The sequence below is a fragment of the Geotrypetes seraphini genome, chromosome 9, assembly GCF_902459505.1.
Source record: "Geotrypetes seraphini chromosome 9, aGeoSer1.1, whole genome shotgun sequence".
In the NCBI taxonomy this organism is placed as follows: domain Eukaryota; kingdom Metazoa; phylum Chordata; class Amphibia; order Gymnophiona; family Dermophiidae; genus Geotrypetes; species Geotrypetes seraphini.
In genome coordinates this window covers 65,074,497-65,096,142 of record NC_047092.1, presented here as the reverse complement: position 1 = coordinate 65,096,142, position 21,646 = coordinate 65,074,497, and the positions used below count along the sequence as shown (strand labels likewise).

The window sequence follows — 21,646 nt, the reverse complement described above, 5'->3', positions numbered from 1 at the left end:
CCAGAAGGCCTTGAGCATGCGCAAATGCTCAAGGCCCAGTCCAGCCCAGCACAGGCAAGAGGGAGGATCTCTGACGCACCGCCCAACCTAGCCCAGAAGAGGGAGGATCTTCGGGCACCGGCACCGGCACGTCCTATGCATTGATGCTGGTGCCGGTGCCCAATTGGGGTAAGGGATGTCGTTTCAGTGCTCGGGGGGATGCAGGGGAGGGGGCGACGTGAGCGGGGGGAGGATGCCGGTTCGCAAGGGGTATGTCCTGTGCATTGGTGCTGGTGCCCAATCGGGGTAAGGGATGTCATTTCGGTGCTCGGGGGGATTTAGTATCGCAGGGGAGGGGGCGATGTGGGCGGGGGGGAGGATGCCGGTTCACAGGGGGGGATGCCGGATCACGGGAGGGTATGGAGTAGCATCGGTGGCCTCAACGGGGGGGGGGGGGAATGGAACAGCACCGGTAGCCTTGGGGGGGGGAGGAGTTGGAACAAATCAAAACGAGTTTCCCTTACTTCCTATGGGGAAACTCGATTTGATATACGAGCAATTTGGTTTACGAGCATACTTCTGGAACGAATTATGCTCGTAAACCAAGTTTCCACTATGTGTGTATATATATATATATATATATATATATTTTTATTTTTTTTTTTCTTCATCTTTATTGATTTTCAAAATTTATAAAAAGTGCAACAATTATACACACAATAATATAAAATAACAAAACTTAGGGCTCCTTGTGATAGCGTTTTTAGCATGCGCAGAATTTTAGCATGCGCTAAACCCACGCTACACGGCTAGAACTAAGACCAGCTCAATGCTTAAATGCTTGCAAATATCTGAAACAAATTACCCTATCCCCTCCCCCTCCCTTCCCCTACCTCCCTACCTGGATATGTGTAGAAATCTAAATAAATCCAGGAACTAATAATTTAATCCTTCTATTGCTTGACAAATGCCTCCAATGGACTCCAAATCTCTTTGAACCTTGTACTATTTTCAGATTGTTCCGTTATCATCCTTTCATATCTATAATATAAACACAGTGTTTCCCACCAAAAGAAAAATTCAACCTATCCCAATTTTTCTAATTTCTAGTTATTAATTGCATGGCCACCCTAGTCATAATAAGAACAAGTCTGTTTTGATGTTAGTCAATTGGACTATTAAGTTTCAACAATATTCCGAATAAAACCACGTCATAAGACAATGGAATAGAGACACCTAATACCATATTAATTTTGGCCCAAATTGACTTCCAAAAATTAAGGGCCTGTTTTACAAAGCCGCGCAGCAACAGCCCCAAAGCCCTTTAAATATCTATGGGCTTCAGGACCGTTACTGTGCTGCATCCACTAGCGTGGCTTAGTAAAACAGGCCCTAAGTATCAAAGGACAATATAATAGCAGATAGTCCAATGTCCCTATTTCAAGTTGTCAGAGCCAGCATCTATTAGACTTTGAATTATCCAACTTTTGTAATGAACTGGAGTCCAAAATATTCTAAATAACAAAAAAAACCAAGTTTGTTTCATAGATGCTGATGCTGTACATCTTATTCTCCAAGTCCAAATCCATGGCCATTGCGTAGCAGAAATATGCTGCTTTGTTTCTATACTCCAAATGTCTTTTAAGCTTGTTGTAAGTTTTTTACTCAAATATTCAGATATTAATTTATACCACTTGGAGGCCTGATATCCTTGAAAATCTGTCTGTAAACACAGACCCGGCAAACTATACTGATTTGCTAAGTTGCACCAGTCAGGGAACCCTTTCTGAATGGCCTGCTTCAACTATATAATCAATAATCATATGAAAGATACGTATTTGTAAAATCCAGTTATTAGCAGGGAGACATACAGGCCATGTATACCAAAAACAAAGCTGACAGCACATAAACCAAAAATTGAAACGGAGAAAAAATAAACCTCAATTGAGGGAGGTTGGGACTACACAAGTACCCAGCCCTCCACTCATCATCACGGGTTTATAAAAAAATTCCGTGAACATATATATAAGTCACTATTTCATTCGTTTTCATACATGCAAAATCATGTTTTGGTCACTTTTTTTCAAAATCTTTTTTATGTATAAGCGTCAGTATATAGCAATACAGGCCAGAATCCCAAACTTAACTCAATTAGTTAGCATGGGCTACAGCTTGATTAAATTAGTGCAAGAGCTCTTGGAGATATGAAACACACAGTCAAAAACAATGTGGGCAAAATACACTCATCTGGAAAAAGGAGATTTTCACCAAAGGCTTCCAACTCATAATCCCGACAGAAAAGACTTTCTGTTTCGCCCGGCAAAGGCTACTTCAGGGAAAAAAGCCAACTTCTACTGTCTCCATGTTTCTTGCAACTTCCTGAGCCAACTTCAGGTACCTTCCTGAGAGGAGTCGGCTTCACTACCAACAAGTTGCAAGAAACATGGAGACAGTAGAAGTTGGCTTTTTCCCCTGAAGTAGCCCTTGCTGGGCGAAACAGAAAGTCTTTTCTGTCGGGATTATGAGTTGGAAGCCTTTGGTGAAAATCTCCTTTTTCCAGATGAGTGTATTTTGTCCACATTGTTTTTGACTGTGTGTTTCATATCTCCAAGAGCTCTTGCACTAATTTAATCAAGCTGTAGCCCATGCTAACTAATTGAGTTAAGTTTGGGATTCTGGCCTGTATTGCTATATACTGATGCTTATACATAAAAAAGATTTTGAAAAAAAGTGACCAAAACATGATTTTGCATGTATGAAAACGAATGAAATAGTGACTTATATATATGTTCACGGAGTTTTTTTATAAACCCGTGATGATGAGTGGAGGGCTGGGTACTTGTGTAGTCCCAACCTCCCTCAATTGAGGTTTATTTTTTCTCCGTTTCAATTTTTGGTTTATGTGCTGTCAGCTTTGTTTTTGGTATACATGGCCTGTATGTCTCCCTGCTAATAACTGGATTTTACAAATACGTATCTTTCATATGTTTATTGATTATTTGGACGTTTTGACCTTATAAAATTGCTAGTTGTACAACTGCTTCAACTATAACCATTTATAACCTTGAAACTTTGATATACCAAATGATTGTTGTAACTGTAATAAATCTACCATTTTCCCATTAAAAATTACATAATTTAAAGTACGAATGCCTGCCTGCAACCAATGTTTCCAGAGGATTTTAGACTCGCCAATTTGTATCTTGGAGTTCAACCATAGGGATTGACATGTGGTTTGCTGTATCGGCATAGGAGTTAAAGCATCTATAAAGCGATCCATGTTGAATGAAAAATAATATTGTCCTTATATATTCTAGGAAGCTTGATACTTAAAATATGGTTAAGATGAAGTGGGGCCATAAGATGACTTTCCAGAACCAACCAAACCGGCAGATTTTCCATGAGTTCAGGAAGGATCCAATACATACCCTGACACAAAATAAAAGCTTGATGATATATGTAAAAATGTGGAAAATTTACCTCTCCCATCGATTGAGATTTTTGTAAAGATATTAAGGCTATTCTAGGAGTTTTGCCAAGCCAAAGAAATTTTGTAAGAATCCCATTTAATTTTTTATAAAAAGAACTCTGAAAATAAACTGGTAACATGCTCATTTGGTAACAAACTACAGGCGAGATCATCATTTTGATGGTTTGGACTCTCCCCCACCAAGAAAGATGTAATGGATTCCAATGCTCACACATTTCTTTAACCTTCAATAATAGGGATCTTTCATTTACTGCAATTGTATCTTCCAATGTCTTTTGAATCATTATACCTAAGTATTTTATTCCCTTTTCCTTCCAAAGGAATGGGAAAAGATCAAATATACCTTTTACACAATGTACATTCAATGGAAGAACCTTTGATTTACTCCAATTTATCTTATATCCAGAAAATTTACCAAAACGATCAATCAATTCCAGCAAATGAAGCAATATATCAACTGCATAAGCCGAAACTTTATAATCTCGACCTGCATATGGAATTCCCTGTATCTCCTTTGCCTGCTGAATCGCCAACAACAAGGGTTCCAAGACAATGTCAAAAAGCAAAGGAGATAAGGGACATCCTTGTCTAACTCCCCTCTTTAGACAAAAAAACGCTCCGAGAATGAATTATTAATATATAATATAGCTGAGGGGGAACTATACAAGTTTTGAATATTTGAATAAATCCGGAACCTATGCCAAACCAATCCATTGCTTGGTACATAAAAGTCCATTCTACTCAATCAAAGGCCTTCTCTGCATCTAAGGAAACAGAGAAGGCCGGATCGTCTATTGTTTTTGCTAAATTTAGCATAAGAAGTGTATATTGTATATTGAGAATAACCCATTTATTAATAGAGCATGTAGGGTTGTGGGCTGAGCACTTCACTTATTTGATATTACAATGTATGTAGAGTGTATAATGATGAAATAGAAAAAATTCAGAGATAGAACCTGTGATACAGAAGAGGTATTGTATATTGAGGTCAAATTCAGCCTGAAGTGGTCAGTGCCTTAAAAATTGCTTATCACTGCAGGCTGAATACCGAGCCTATAGCTTATACATCCAATCAGTGGTGGCAAGCAGACTTGTGTATTTATGCCTGATCTCGACAGGCCTTGGTGGGATTTCAAAATGAAATCCTGACACATCTTAGTCAACCTATCCTGACCCTTTCCCCATTCTAACCTTTCTGTAACCCCAAGGGAAAGCATGCATAATGGTAACTGTGCATATCATTTTCCTTGTGGAAAATCTATGACAATTTTTAAAGGAACTTGTTTACCTTCAGAAAATCCCTGTACAAACTGGCCCACAAAGTTTTGGGGATGAAAGATGGAATTAGTCAAAGGAGGAGTTACATTGCTATAACCCCAGGAGTAAAAAATGAATGTTCATTTACAGTATGTAATAGTTTTTATTATTGAAAAATACATTTAAATATCTGATTCCCAAAGTCACCAAATAGAAATACAGTATACCTTCTGCTTTCATATCCAGTTCTAGACATTACAAGAAAATACATGTCTGCGATTTTCTAAATAGAGCAACTGAGGTGATGCACACAGCCTATCGATTGAGTTCAGGATCTTATTGGCAAAGCAATAAGACACTAATGCCCATTAATATGCTAATGGAGGTCTTCTGACATTTTGGAATTAAAATAAATGCAATGAACTACATTAAGCTTAGAAATGCATCAAGCTTTTTAGTGTATTGAATATATCTACAGGTCAAAGAAGAATTAATGGTTCTAACCAGTATAGCAAATAGGATAAAACAATATTTATTTCTATGGCTTCTAACCAGTTTACCCACTTGAAAAATAATTGTCTTTGATTGCTTAAACTCTGTCTTTCAAACAAATTATATTTGTCTGTGTCAGTCATCAGAAAGGGTGGAATGCAGATTTTATGCTAAAAGACTTAATAGGAATAATGTTTCAAGAACGTTTGCATTCAGTCAGTCTACAATTAAATACAGCATTGATTAGTGTGTATTGATTAGTCTGTAAGTCTGTAGTAGAGAATGACACGGTGAAAAAATTGGTCCCCGTCACCGCCCCGTCCCCGTCTCACCATCCTCTGCACCGCCCCGTCACCGCCATTCCCTTCACCGCCCTGTCACCGCCACTCCCACCCCATTCACCGCCCCGTCACCGCCACTGCAACCCCATTCACCGCCCCGTCACCGTCACCGCTGCATACATAAAAGCCTCAAACGGGTACGATTTTATATACTTTTCTAATATCTCCCCTATGTATCTGCCATTGCCCCCCCCTGTGTCCATATACCATCCCCATGGCATGTCCCCTTTTTGTCTCTGTCCCTATGCCCAATGCACATAATTTCCCCTCTTTCTGTTACCTTCCTGTGTCCAGATTTCCCCTATCTTCCTCTTCCATACCAGTGTGTCTCTTCTTTTCAACCCCATCTAGCTTTTTTCCCTCTTTCTTCCCCCCCCCCCCCCTGCTTCTAGCATCTGGCTCACCTGCCTGTCCTTCCCTTTCTTTCCTGCTGTGGGTTTTTCTTTCCGTTTTCATCACCTTGGCCCAGAATCCTTTTCCCTTTCACTCCCTCCTTACAGTCTGAGCCGGGAACACAGGTGATCGCACGGTCCTCGCAGCCCCCACCCACCTGCCCAATCGATCCTAGTGTTTAGCCAGCTCTCTCCCTTCTCCTCACCTTAATTTGCAGGCTTTCTTTTTCAGCGACCTGCACGCTTTCCCAAAGAGCCGCACACGCGCGGCTGCTCAGTGTTCAATCTTCTGCTCTGCTGCAACTTCCCGTTTCCGGTTGCGTCAGAGTAGAAGATCGAAACTGAACAGCAGCGGCTCTTTGATAGCGTGCGGGTCGCCGAAAAAGAAAATCTACAAACTAAGGTGAGGAGAAGGGAGAGAGCTGGCTAAACACTAGAATCGATTGGGCAGGCGGATGTGAGCTGCGGGGACCGCGCGATCCTTCATGCCTCACTGCGGGGACAAGACCCATTCACCGCCCCGCGGGCGGTGAATGGCCATGTCCCCGTCACCGCAGCGACTGCTAGTTTTCTTCCCCGTTTTCAGCGGTGACCCGCGGCTAAAATGTGGTGGCCGCGGGTAAACCGCCACCGTGTCATTCTCTAGTCTGTAGTCTGTAAGTCTGTCGGTCTAACCCATTATTTTAAATTTTAAACGATATGTTTAAATACATGCTTTTTTAAATCTTATTAATGTTGTATCTCGCTTAGTAAAATTAAATAAGCGATTCATCAAACTAAAATAAAACCTGAAACTTGAAACTAGCATGTATAATATAAAAACAATTTATTTGGCTAGATGTATCTGCATTTATCGTAGAACCCCTATATTAATCAATGCATTATACAGCGTACTTCATTTCCATATGGAAGTACACTGCTTCCCAAAATATAGAAAAAGAAGATGCATAAAGGTTCTTTAAACCAGGGAGCCCGAGTTTAAATACCATTTATACTCCTTGTGATATAAGCAAGTCACTTAACCCTCCACTGCCTCAGGTACAAGCTTCAAATGTAATCCATCTGAGGCAGGGCTGATGCAAAGATGCACTAGGCAAATATTTAGTCTTATGCCTCTAGTCTGACCTCCCCCCCCCCCCCCCAAGACATCGTGCTTTTAAATATTACACGTGCTCTGTATGTATGTTTTACCCATACAAATAATGAGCATATATCTCAAAAGCTATTTACCTATGTAAATGGGCTTTTTAAAAACTGCCCACCTTTTATGCAGGTAGAAAAACATGTACCTATTGTTTTGCTCTGATCACAGCTCTTCGCTACTGTCCTAGGTGACTGTCTTGTTTTGCCTAATGGCTAAGCTGGCCCTGCTCTGAAAAGAAGGAAATACCTATTGTACCTAAATAAAACTCATTGAAATCAATTTTTTTTTTTGTAAATCTTTATTAAATTTCCAAACCACCATAGTGCAAACAAACAATTTCAACAAAATGCACATTAAATTTATAGGGCTCCTTTTACAAAGGTACGCTAGCGTTTATAGCGCACGCACCGGATTAGCACATGCTATAGCACGCGCTACCCGAAAAACTACCACCTGCTTAAGAGGAGGCAGTAGCGGCTAGCACGTGCGGCATTTTAGCACACGCTATTCCGCGCATTAAGGCCCTAACGCACCTTTGTAAAAGGAGCCTATAGATATTAATGTATAACTATTTCCCCTCTCCCCCCACCAATCAGAAAAAAGTACATACCTACAGGAAACCCTCCATATATTTCCCAAAACAAATTCCAATGCAAAACGCTCACCCCTCCCACCCACCCTGGATGTGTATGATTAAGGGTCGATAAAATAAAATCAGTTATCATTCCTTACAGAACTTAGTCAATGGTTCCCAAACATCCATAAATTTCTTATACCATCCCTTTTTATGCCATCAATTTTTTTTAAAGATGTATGCTAAACCAAATCTATGGAAATCAATCTAAAGAGGCTTACTAATATGAGCAGAACTCCATGATACTCCAGGTTACTTTCATGGAATGAGATTTTCATAATGTAGGCCTCTGGATTCCCTTTATAGAAGACTCTTATAATAAACTCTTTTGCAAGATATCTTTATGGATTAGCTCTGTGCTATCAGTCATTTAAAAGTAACAAAATAATAATGGGGAAAAAAAACCTTTGCAAACAAATGTCTACAGGTTTTGAGTGTGCCTATTGAAGAAGGGAAAGAAGGGAAAAATTTTGAAACCCAAATATTTAAGCAGTACACTTTGATTTAGTTCAGGTTAACTTGACTTTGGGAGAGAAGTTGTGTGGGTTACGCAGTTCTGTATAGACACAGGGCTCCTTTTACAAAGGTGCGTTAGGGCCTTAACGCGCGGAATAGCGCACGCTACAATGCCACGTGCGCTAGCCGCTACCGCTTCCTCTTGAGCAGGCGGTAGGTTTTCGGCTAGCGCGTGCTATAGTGCACGCTAATCCAGTGCGTGCGCTAAAAACGCTAGCGCACTTTTGTAAAAGGAGCCCACTGTGTAAGGTTTGTACTCCGAAGTACTGAATCAATGTACCTTGACAAGTGATAGTATTTTTCTTAGAGGTATTATTTATGAGTTGTGCCTCTGAAGCTGTATGTAAAAGGGGAGAGTGTGGCGCAGTGGTTAAACCTACAGCCTCAACACCCTGAGGTTGTGGGTTCAAACCCACGCTGCTCCTTAATCCCCCCCCCCCCCATTGTCCCAGGTACATTAGATAGATTGTGAGTCCAAGGGACAGACAGGGAAAAATGCTTGAGTACCTGAATAAACGCATGTAAACCGTTCTGAGCTCCTGGGAGAACGGTATAGAAAATTGAATAAATAAATAAAATAAAACTAGTACTGGGAAAATTAGTGATAAGCAATGTAAGACACTTAAGGAAAAGACTGCGCAGAGGTGACAGCTGGTTCTTTCAGACTTCAGTCTGTTTAGCTTGATTGGTTTTGTGACACATTTCCAGTGTCTCACCAGAAATATTTGAGAACTCCTTTTACGAAGGTGTGCTAGCGTTTTTAGCGCATGCAGGAAATTACCGCGCGCTACGCTTCTAGAACTAACGCCAGCTCCATGCTGGCGGTGAGGTCTAGTGCGTGCGGCAATGTAGCGCGCGCTATTCCGCGCGTTAAAGCCCTAGCGCCTCTTAGTAAAAGTTGCCCTTAGCCTTTGAATTGAATTTATCTGCATCTGAACTGTGGGTGGGCTACATTATTCCTGCTGTACACCACCCTGCACGAAACGCTTCATAAAGGCAGGTAATAAATTCCAGTAAATAAATAGAAGACTAGGCCTGGTTAATGACTCTCAGTTGGAATGTTGTGCGAGCTCATATTCGAAAATTCCATTACTTACCAACAAAAGATGAATAATCATAAGAACATAAGAATTGCCGCTGCTGGGTCAGACCAGTGGTCCATCATGCCCAGCAGTCCGCTCACGCGGCGGCCCTCTGGTCTAAGACCAGCGCCCTAACCGCGTAAGTCCTTGGTCAGCAGGAACTTGTCCAACTTAGTCTTGAATCCCTGGAAGGTGTTTTCCCCTATGACAGACTCCGGAAGATTGTTCTAGTTGTCTATCACTCTCTGGGTAAAGAAGAACTTCCTTACGCTTGTACGGAATCTATCCCCTTTCAATTTTAGAGAGTGTCCTCTTGTTCTCCCTACCTTGGAGAGGTTGAACAACCTGTCCTTATCTACCAAGTCTATTCCCTTCAGTACCACATCTGTAAACATGCCCCATATCATCTTGATCTTAACTTACTAAATACTTCACAAAATCACAAACTGAGAGCTGCGGTGATAGAAGAGAGGAATTGTACTCTGTAGGATGACAAAATAGGCTAAAGATGACGCAAGATAAAACAGAGAGAGAAAAATGAAGGCAAATAAAGACCATTTGGCCTATCTAGTCTTCCTAACTATGCTGCTTCTGTCCCTTCCTCTCCCTTACAGATTCAACGTAGTTAGCCCAAGCTTTCTTGAATTCAGATACATTTTTTCTCTCTATCACCTCCCCTGAAGGACATTCTGAGCATTCACCACCCTTTCTGTGAAAAAGTGTTTTCTGAGATTACGTCTGAATCTATCCCCATTCACCTTTATCCTATGCCTCTTCATTCCAGAGTTTCCTTTCAACTGAAAGAGACTCGCCTCTTGCAAAATTAATGTGAGCTAGATATCTTGCAGATATACTTGAAGAGGGTCCAACATACCCAACCCAGGACCCAGAAGAATGATGAAGAAAATAAGAATAGCTAAGAGGTGGAGGAGTAGCCTATTTAATGCAGTGTTTGGGGGAACTGGGTTCAATTTCCATTGCTGCTCCTTGTGACCTGGCAAGTCACTTAATCCTCCATTGCCCCAGGTACAAAACTTAAATTGTTGAGCCCATTAGGGACAGAAAAGAGTACCTGCTTATATAGGGTTACCAGATGTCCGGGTTTGGCTGGACATGTCCTCTTTTTGAGCACTCTGTCGGGAGTCTGGGTGACTTTTTTTATTTTGCTATTTTTGTCCAGGGAAACCGGACATCTAGAAACCCTACAGCAATTCGTGCACTTATCCAGAGTCCCCTCTCCCCTTCAGCGAGATCTGGTATTTGCTCACCGTTCTTCCCAGTAGTGCTGCTGTAACTCTTCAGGCCAACGGTAGCATATGTGATGTAAACATGCTGCCTTCGATGACCCAGAAGCTTTCTCTCTGCTACTGCTTCCCATCTATTCAGGGACAGAAAGCAGTAGCAGAGAGAAAGCTTTCGGGTGGCCGAAGGCAGCATGTTTACTTCACATATGCTATCGTTGGCCTGAAGAGTTACAGAAGCACTACTGGGAAGAACGGCGAGCAAACACTGGATCCCGTGGGGGTGTATGAATAGCATGGGGAGGGTAAGAAAGATGCTGGACCATGGGGATGGGGAGGAAAGGGAAGGAAAGATTCCAGACTCCAGGGGAAGGAAAGGAAGGGGCAGATAGAGATGCTAGACCATGGGAGAGGGGAGATAAGGAGAGAGATGTCAGACCACAGGATGGAGAGGAGGAGGGCAAAAAAAGAGAGATGCCAGACCAGGGAAAGGAAGGAGGAAGGAGGGATTTCAGACTAAGGCAGAGGGAGGGAAAGGGGTGGAACAACATGACTTCTTTTTTAAAAGAGAAAATGTGATAACCCTATGCTTATAGTATATGTAACCTGCTTTGATTGTACCCACAGAAAGGCAGTATATCAGTTCCATAACCCTTTATCCTAGGGTTACCAGATGTACGGATTTCCTCAGACATGTCCTCCCAGCATTTTGTTAAGGTTTTGAAAAGCTTTCCTCCACATTGTGTCAGGCAGGAGGGCATTCACGCATGTGCAGACATCCTGCCTGACAAAAGCAGTTAGCGGGGGAGGGAGAGGGTGAAACTGGTTGGGCCTGGGGGGCGGGTCTAGGGTTTCGGATTTTCCAAACAGATTTCTAAGGATTTAAAATAAGAATACTTTGGAACCATGACTTTGTTCCTTGTAATTTTGTAGTCTGTTAAAAATGTATTACTTAATTTACCTTGACAGGTAACCAAGTATCCTATTGAGGTTTTGCCTCCTCTATTTCAACAAAATCCCTTATTTTCATTGAATTGTTCAATTTTGCTAATTGGTTTCCTAAAGGACCAGTATTCTTTCTTTCATGTAGCACTTCCAGGGATATGCTTTTTATATTTTGCTACTTTTATCCAGGGAAACCAGACATCTAGAAACTACATCAACTCATGCACCTATCCAGAGTCCCCTCCCCCCATCTTGAGTGAGGGATCATTGGCCTACACTTCTCATTAGACTCTGCCATCTGTTAATAGTACCCACTCCAGCTGCCAAATTTCTCCGGGTATCCTCATACAGAAAAAAGCCTACACAGCCTGAACTTCATCTTTCTTGTAAACTATCATATTTTCTCCGCTATGCCAGTCTTTCAGATCTCACTCTGTCAAGGCTTGAGCTGTGAGAAAAATAGATCTCTGGACCTCCTTTGAAATGCAAGTGTGTATGGAGGGCAATGTGCTGACTTGTACTTTGCTGCCTTTTGGTTTCCTCTGTGCTATAATCAGCAACTCTCAGGAAGTGTTCCTGACTGAAATCACTCATGTGGGCATGATTTTTCCTCACTGGGGGTTAACAACTGGGAAAAATGAGAGGCTCTAGCTCTCTGTGCTGTCATCTGCTTGAAAGAATAAAATAAGCCCCTTGTAATCAAATTTCCCAGCACACTTTGGCTTGGTCTGTTACTAGCAGTGCAGTAAAAATAGTAATTACAGCAATTGTGTGTTTACTAGGAAGCCTTTGCCAAATAGGTGTGTGCAGAAATAAACTTTTTGTTTGTTTTTGTTTTTCCTTTATAATGTCATGGGAGCAGTTTTGATATTGCATGCACATTTGAAAGAATGTACATGCTATCTGCAAAAACTGGACACTCTTTCACAAGTGTGTACACTCTTTTCTGATAGTGAACAAATGTGCACACTATTCACACATGCACACATGATCAGGAGATAGCACGCACTCTTTCAGCAAGAGTGCCCACTCTTTGCAAGTAGTACATGCTCCTTGCACTACTTTTTCAAAAGAGCATGCATTCTTTCACAGGAGGGCAGTGCACTCAGTGTGTTTCCTGGTCTGCTAATCTGCTACTGAGAGAACAGGAAAATGGATTGTATGCTACTCCAAAAGTAAAGCCTAGTGATTAGAGCAGCAGACTAAAAACAAGTAGGCTTTATATCCTCCTGATTCTCCCTGTAATGTCAGGCAAGTCAATTAACCCTTCTTTGTCTCAGATATAAACCTAGATGATAAAGCCTCTGGAATAGGGAAATTTCTAATATACCTGAATGTAGTACTGTTGTTGAGTTACATACAAATACAAGTATAAATAAACCATATCTCAAAATCTCCTATGCTAACTGGCCTGAAGTGAAAGAATCATTTACCAAAGAGAGGTTCATTCCCCCATTCTTCCTCGCCTCCCACCCAAGTTGCTATCAGACTCCCCCCCCCCCCCCTCAATATTACATAAAGATGAATGAGCCATCATGGACAATTCAATATATGCCTCAACAATGCTTATGGTGCTGCAATGTCCCAATGTCATTACTTACTACTGACAAGATCAAGCAATAGCTTTGCCTCCTTCCAATCATAGACCGTCCCTTCACCTATGACTTGATCTCCAATTACCTCAAACAACTTCACTGGCTACCCATCCCATCTCAAATAAAATTCAAAACATTCTGCATTATATACTGTTTACTCTATGGTAATTCTGATGCCCGACTAATTCACCTATCCTCCTTGGCATGGTTCACCTCACGCAGAAATCGCAACAGGATACAACTGAACCTCCCCACAACAAAAAAATCTCAAATACAAATGAATATCCCACTCAATGTTCACATTCTCGGGTGTGAAAACTTGGAACAACCTCACTAAAACTGTCTGGACAGAACCTAGCTACACCACATTTTATAAGAAACTAAAGATCCTTCTTTTTGACTCCATAAGCTCTACCAGCAACCAAGCCCAACTTCCACCTACACCAAACCCTACTTCCTTTCACCACGCTGTAACCTAGTTCTCAGCTATACACTAAGGCAGGGGTGCCCACACTTTTTGGGCTTGCGAGCTACTTTTTAAATGACCAAGTCAAAATGATCTACCAACAATAAAATTAAAAAAAAACACAAAGCACACTGTATGCATAGAAAATGTTAATCATCATTCCTATTCCAGGGTTTTTCAAAGAGGTCAAAGCAGATGACTCTAAGCACTATCACCTCAGTAACAACCATACAAAAATAGACAAATATACCCCCTCCCTTTTTACTAAACCACGATAGCAGTTTTTAAGCGCAGGGAGCTGCGCTGAATGCCCAGCGCTGCTCTCGACACTCATAGGCTCCCTGCGCTAAAAACCTCTATTGCGGTTTAGTAAAAGGGGACCTTAGTGTAAAATATAGACAGCAGATATAAATTCAGACACATTTTGATCACTAAATTTAAAATAAAATCATTTTCCCTACCTTGTCTGGTGATTTCATGAGTCTCTGGTTGCACTTTCTTCTTCTGACTGTGCATCCAATCTTTCTTTCAGCCTGTAGGCTCCTCCACACCTCATTCCCTCCCCCAACTTTTTCTTCCTCTCTCCCTGACCTTTCTTTCTTTCTCTCTTCATGCCCCCTTTCTTTTTTCTGTTTCTCTTCTTTCCTTCTGTCTCCCTGCCTGCCCTTTTTCTTTCTTTCTCCCTGCCCTCCCCCAAGCCATAGCCATTGCCACTGCCATTGCCATCGGGGACCAGGCCCCAAGCTCTCCCTGCTTCGGCCAACCAGCATTCCTCTCCCCGACGTCAATTCTGCCGTCGGGAAGAGGAAGGCTGATCAGCCCAAGATCGTGATCAACCTATTGGGGGAAATGCTGCCGGGTCCTGCCTTCGCGGAAACAGAAAGTAGGCAGGACCCGGCAGGAACAAGAACAAATGCTTCACTAACCTGTCTCCCGCATTAGCCCGTAGCGAACGCTTGCTTCAGGGCTCTCAACATGTGCGTGCAGGCTTCCCTTCTCCCCCCCCCCTCCCCGGACATAACTTCCGGTTTCGGAGGGAAGAGAAGAGAAGCCTGCACGCACACGTTAGAGCCCGGAGCATAAGTTCGCTAGAGGCTGAAATCTCCAAGCCGGTTTTTTTTTAATGTTCAGCAGCGGCAGATGACAGCTGGGCGGACCGCCCAGCTAAAAGGCCCTAGGGAGAACACTGGAGAGGAAGGCTGATCGGCCCGTAGATCAGGACGGCAACACGAGTGCGATCGACTCAAGTTGCCTTCCTGAGCTACTGGTCGATTGCGATCGACGCGTTGGGCACCCCTGCACTATGGGCTCCTTTTATCAAGGTGCGCTACGGGGGTTAGCACGTCGGACATTTCATCACACGCTAACCCCCGCAGCAGCCTAAAATCCTAATGCCTCATCAATGGAGGCATTAGGTACTAGCGCGGCAGGGGAATTAACGCACGGTATTCTGTGCGTTAAACCGCTACCACGCCTTTGTAAAAGGACCCCTAAATGATTGCAACCGGAACCATACTCAGCTACTCATCAGCTTATGACCATTAGATTCCCTCTTCTCATGACTTCGTTGACTTATCTTTTTAAGTTTTCTTACAGCTCTCTACTTCTCCCCTAATTGCCCTTTAATGTACCTCTAACAGACCTACAGTACAGTACCTCCTCCTCTCGAATTATTTTTTGACTAAAGTAATCCCAGGGTCTTAATTGACTTTTGCGCATCCCTGTATTGTATTGTCTCCTTAGATTTCAGTAATGTTTAAAATGTATTATGGTCTATGGTTTATTAATCTTGTTATACTGCTCGTTCATTTTACTGGTCCAAGAGGTTTACAAAATACAATTAAATATTTGGAAAAATATATATACACTGTATATATAAAAAGGAACTCCATTGTTAACCCTAACCCATATAAACAGCAAACATACCAGAAATGTCTTAAATGTAATGCCCTGCTTAGTTCTATAAATATTAAAAATTCAACAACTTCTCTGAGTTGATGTTAGAGTATTCAGCTTATCAAAATACAAAAGACTTAGAGATTTGTAAAAAAAAAAAAAAATCCAAAGATTTTTCTTAAATCTTACTGCAAGACCTCAGTTGCACCTCCTCCGTCGCTCACTGAATATTTTATCTAGCGGGGACTTATGTGTAAAAGTTCTTCACTGGCCTTAGATTTGTTTTCACTTCCATGTTGTAATACTATTTCTTATAATGTTTCTTAAGGTATACTGTTTTTTAAATGAATATGTACTTATCTCAAACTCTTCTTCATTTTAATTATAACCTGGGAGAATTTGGATCTGACATGTTTCATACGTATGCATTTTCAAGGATTTCCCCTGCAAACAGTTAAATATTCAAAAATATAATCTCATTCACGGTAAATAATACTGCTACCCTACGATGAATCCTGAAATCATATTTAAGCTGAGTATGTTAGGTAAAACATTGTTACCCACCAATGCCTCAACGTCATCCGACTCTCCCTCAATGTTCAAAGTAAGATTGCGGCGGTGGTGTTTTTTTCAACCCCTTATCCAGATAGTGTCAATTTCAGGAGCAGTAGAATGCCCCCAACCCCACCCCCAGTTTCAACCTTGACCAGAATCTTTCTTAACCTTCCCTACATCTCATAATTTTCCCGCATGGTATCCAACATCTCTCTTCTTCCTTACCTCCCTCCATGTTGAACACCATTTCTCTTCTTCCCTAACTCTTAACTGGATTGGATTAATTATATTTGATATAGCACTTGTACATGAGTATTAAGCAGTTTACAATACTAATACATTAGAAATAAGATTTACATTTTCAGTCATCATGTCCAGCATTTCTTTACTTCCCTATCACTCCTCCTCATGGTCTCCAGCGTCTCTTCCCTCTCTCCACTCTTCCTTCTATCTCTTTCCCTCCCTTTCCCAATTCTCTCCTTTCTACCTCCACTTGTTTAGCATCTCTCCCTTTCCCATACCCCATTGTCTCCAACATATCTCTCCTTCCTTCCACCTCCCCCTCTACTACATAGAGTTTCTTTCTTTATCTCCATCTCCCGGAGCAATGACACTCTAATTAGCATAACTAGCATAACAGTAAAAACATTGTGGACTTGAGCATGCCCCTTCCTGTTTCAGTGGGAGCAGAAATCAGCAGGCCTTGGGCACGCATAGATGCTTAAGTCCCTGTACTGATTGGTCGCGATATAGTACTATGCCAATTGGAGCATCACCGTCTTGAGAGAAGAAAGTAGGGGTAGAGGGAGAGATGGAAAATTATGTAGGACCATGGCACCTGTGGCTCCCCTCCTTCTGACGCCTATGGCCAGTCAATCTGTTGACTGAGCATGGGAGGTCCTGAGTTAAATATCCTGTTAGCAAAAAAAGCTGTCCTAACTTTATCTGAATAGCAATGTGAATATTGTTGCTATCCAGATAGGATCATCACTGATGGCATTATTTAGATTTTCAGCATTGACCTCTATCCAGATACCAGTGTTGAATTTCCAGATTTAATTCAGCCATGGAACCCAGCATTTAAATATATCACTGACCACCCTATCTGAATATTGACCCATGTGTGTACAAATTAGGCAGAACAAAACACTGGTAATGGATTTCTTTCAAAGATAGAGTTGTTTACTTTTGAGCTGGTAGCTAGATGTCGTTGAAAGAAAGAATAGCAAACTGACCCAAGACAACCTCCAGCCAAGACATACCGTACTGTTGTTTATCTAATGTCTGGTTGATTAAGCTAGTTGACCAATTTGACCAAATAAGAAATCAGTGAAATGGAGGAGAGCAGAGGCAAAATACACAATTAAATATCCAGAAGCAAATAAAAAGTATCTCTGCAACAGTAGCCATGTAGGGAGTAATTTTGTAAGGTATCTATGCTTATAGAACCATTTCTCCATGCATTGTTAGTTTCTTACAAAATTACCCCAAGAGCGTATACACAAACACACATAAGAATGTACAACCAATGAACAGCTTATACTTTTGTGCAATAACCCCATGATTCTATGAATGGCATGCCAATTCTGAGAGGCAATTCTGGCATGCAATTCTGAGATGGGCATGCAACTAAATTGGCTAATGGGTCAATTGGGTGCTTACAATCAATTACTGGTGTTAATTGTCAACAATTTGAATTCACACGTAAAGTTTTTAGCGCACAACTCAAAAGGGGTTAAGGCCCTGGGAGGGACATTGTAGCATGCAGAGATAACAAAAAAAATCACTTGGAAAGTAACTCTTCTGGACTTGTTTCAAATAGTATTAACTGTACCTAAAGTCCTTCTGATTCTATATAATTGCTGCCTTATTTAAAAGAAGGTTGGCAAAGTGTGATTATAAATTATTTTATTAGATAACAAAAACACTTAGGAGCTCATAATCAAAACATTTAAATGTCAAAAAACAAGCCTGTCAGCACTTGGGCAAGTCCAAGTGTTGATAATCAAAACCAACTTTCCGGACATTCAGCAGCACTTCTAGGTTACTGTACATCCAGAGCTCAAAGGGACGTGTTGGGAGGTGTGTTATGGGCGAGCATCGGGCAGGTTTACACATGGGCATCCTTCATGGATAACCAAAGCTTTCCCAGGACTGTCCTAGGCAGAACTTAGACGTAGGGTGTTAGACCTGTTTGAGTTGCGTCTAAAGTTCCACAAAGGTGCCCAAACTGACAAGAAAACCACTGGAGAATTTAAGGCATGAACCCCCTTACTCCCCTCCATGGTTATGACCCCCTCCCACCACCCAAAGAGCAAAAAAAAAATTCATTAGACTTCCATCATCTGATCGCGGCAGAGGAATCCCCATCAGCTGAGCCGGTTTCAGGGAATCCTGTCAGCTCAGCTGATGAGGATCCCCCTGCCAGGATCAGCTGAGATGCGGAGCCCGACATCCCGATGACATCCCTGGACCCCCCAACATCCCCTCAAATTCATGTGCCCCTCCCACATCCCTGGACTCTCCCCCCCCATACCTTCTGATGAGAAAACAGCAGGAGGGAAGCCCACTTCCTCCTGCCTACAGGGCTGCATGCTGCGATTGACGGGGCTTCCTCCTCCCAATGCATCTTGGGATGCATTGGGAGGGGCCAAAGGCTCTGATTGGATCAAAATCAGCAGGTTCGGTCTGTTAACAGTCCAAAAGATATTCAGCTGCAGAGTTCTTCCTTACTCTGGCTTAGCACATAGATCAGTCCTTTTGCATAACTGATAAATTAGTCCTTTTTCCAGAGATGTGCCAGCCAACCAGAAAATCTTCTTCCTCTTTTTCCTTCTCTTTCCTCCGGCTTCAGCCTCCAACTACCTCTTCTCACTTTCTTGTTCTGTTCCTCATCCATCACATGCTCAGGTGACCACCTGGCCAATCAGGATTTATCCTGAGCAGGCACAGGACCCAAGGAGGGTGAGTAGACATCTTCATATACCTTCTTCCACGATTAATACAACATGTCCAGCTAAGATGATAAAGAAACAGGTCAGATGTCATTACCATGCCCATAATTTGCTTCTACATACTTTCTCAAGCTGAACTCTGTAGCAAAGCAAAATCTGTAGTCTCTTTATTCAAAAGAGCTGATTCATCAAAGTTCCTTATTGCTTGGGAAAGATGGATTCAGTAAAATGGTGTCAGGTAGGATTACTAGATTTTGGGCCACAAAACCCCGGACACGGGGCCCCATCCTGTTGCACCTCCGGCCCCACCCCACCCGATTCTGCCCCCACAAAGCCTCCTCTCTTCTTCCTCGATGAGCTCCGGCCGTATCTGGAGGGCCTGGAGCATGCGTAGATGTGTGTGATGTCATCTGTGTATGCTCAGAGGCCCTCCATATGTGGTCGGAGCTCATCAAGGCTTTCCAAAACCTGGACAAAACTGCCGGGTTTTGGAAAGTCCGTCCAGGCACATGGACAGTTCTCTAAAAAGAGGTCATGTCCAGTTTTTCCCAGACATCTGGTAACTCTAGTGTCAGACCTAGCGAGGCCTTAAGCCATTAAAAGGACAATTATGGAACAATCCTACAACATGGACAGATCAGGGGCATTTATGAAAGATCTGAGCAGTATTATTGAATACCAAGGATCCATGGCTAACTTAAGCACCAGGATTTATACCAGGTTTCAGTTTTTGTCAATCCTCACGCCTAAAGTTTTGTATGGAAATCAGCTCTAAGCACTATTCTATAAATGTGAAGTTTAACTAATGTTCCAACAAGATCTTTATTTTTTAACAAAAGCAGCTTATTTTATCAATTCTCAACTGGAGGGGTTTTGTGCAGATACCATCTGATTTGATGCGATCTCAACTCTGACAGATATGCAGTATGTCTGATAGAACAATTTAGACATTTCCAATAGAGCTCAAGAAAATCAAAGCATTATGGTCTTTTTTTTTGTCCAGGTAACCAGCAACAGCTGCCTATAATAAGCTCCAGTTTCTTCTGTTCAATGACTTCAAACATTAATTTAATACCATCTCTAACATGTTTTATAGTAGACTTGAATAGTTAAATAGCTGAGCAGGTTAACTGGATGAACTATTGTTTTTCTACAGTGTAAGCAATTTTTAATTTACTGACCCTACCATGTTCTACAGATATTGATGAGTGTGCTGAAGGGCGTCATTACTGTCGTGAGAACACCATGTGTTTAAACACACCAGGATCTTTCATGTGCATCTGCAGAACAGGCTACATTAGGATCGATGACTACTCATGCACAGGTAAGAAATTATATTTTAAGACAATAGCAATGAGATTAGAATATGAAAGTTTTGATGTAGCTCTTTAAGATTTCCTATCTAATAGGAAGTTCAATGATAATATGGAATATAATCATTTTGCTTTCCTTTTACTCAAATGGTAGTTCATTATCTATATTGTAGAATAGTCATGGGGCACACTCAGTCAGATTTTCAGGATATCCACAATGAATATATATATATATATACAGTATAGAGAGAGGCACTGCATGCAAATCTATCTCATAGGTATGGACAGAGCTAGCAATAGGGGTGTGCCCTAAGGCTCTGGGGGGTCCCCTTGGGCCAGCATATCTTTCCCCTTCTCTCTGTGCCGGTCCAATGTCACCCTCACCTTCTGTCTCGCTGAAAAATCCGCCGACCTCAGCAGTGATTCAGAAATATTGTCCACGGCTCCTCTTCCCGCTTTCCATCTGCCGCATTCCACCTGGGCAGAAACAGGCAGTTGCATCATTGGGGAACAGACCCTGGCAGACGGAAAGCAGGGAGGAGAGCCGAGGGCATCATTTCTGAATTGCTGCTGAGGCCAGCGGATTTTTCAGCAAGACAGAAGGTAAGGGCAACATCGGACAGGCACAGAGAAAAAAAGGAGAACATGCTGGGCCGAGGAAGCCCCCTGGACTAACTTAAAAAAAAAAAAAAATTACAAAGGGGGAGAGTATTAAAAGAAGTGCCAGACTAGCTGTAGGGGGAAAGCTTAGGGGGCTGAAAACAGAGGAGAGAGAGAGATGGTGGGCAATGGTCTGAAGGGAGAGAGGTTGGACCTGGGGAAAGAGATACTTGAAGGGAGGACTGTTGGGAAGAGAAAGGGAGAGATAGTGGACCTGAGGGAGGGAGGTAGGCATGGAAAGATAAGGGATGGTGGGGGCAGTTGGGAAGAGGAAGAGAGAGAAATTGGACCTGGGGATGGAAGGGAGAGAGAAATGTTAGGCCTGGGGGTGGAAGGGAGAGAGAGATACAACATCTTTTTTTTTTCCCCTCCATCTCATTGTTCAGCATCAAAGGGGGAGGGAAGAAGAACAACAGAAAACAGTGGGAGCAAAATGTTGGAGAGAGGAGGAGAGATGGACCCATGGGAGAGCAAGAAGAAAGAGAGCTGTGATAAGAAGATGCTAGGGGATGGAGAGAAAGGGACAGGGAGATAAAGCCTGACCAGTGGAGCGAGGGAGGGGTATTCTGAAAGTAGTGATCCATTTGGATGAGGTTCAAAGGGACATGACAAGATGAGTGAGAGAACAGTGAGTACAGTGGTAGAAATGTGGTAATGGGGAGTAGACAGACAACAAGGTAGAACAAGTTGTTTT

At 42.2% G+C, this 21,646-nt stretch overlaps 2 protein-coding genes across 3 annotated transcripts in view; one reads left to right on the top strand and one right to left on the bottom strand.

Annotated features, from left to right (window-relative positions):
- Positions 1-21,646, top strand: part of NELL2 (neural EGFL like 2) — a 648,388-nt gene that overhangs the window by 462,234 nt on the left and 164,508 nt on the right. For both annotated transcript variants that reach the window (XM_033959423.1, XM_033959422.1), the window contains one exon: positions 20,178-20,303. In XM_033959423.1, the coding sequence (XP_033815314.1) occupies positions 20,178-20,303 (126 nt within the window). The remainder of the gene's footprint in view (positions 1-20,177; positions 20,304-21,646) is intronic.
- TMEM117 (transmembrane protein 117) overlaps positions 18,582-21,646 on the bottom strand; it is a 649,075-nt gene continuing 646,010 nt past the window's right edge. The window contains exon 8 of the mRNA XM_033959431.1: positions 18,582-19,041. Coding sequence (XP_033815322.1) covers positions 19,004-19,041 — 38 coding nt within the window. The 3' untranslated portion in view covers positions 18,582-19,003. The remainder of the gene's footprint in view (positions 19,042-21,646) is intronic.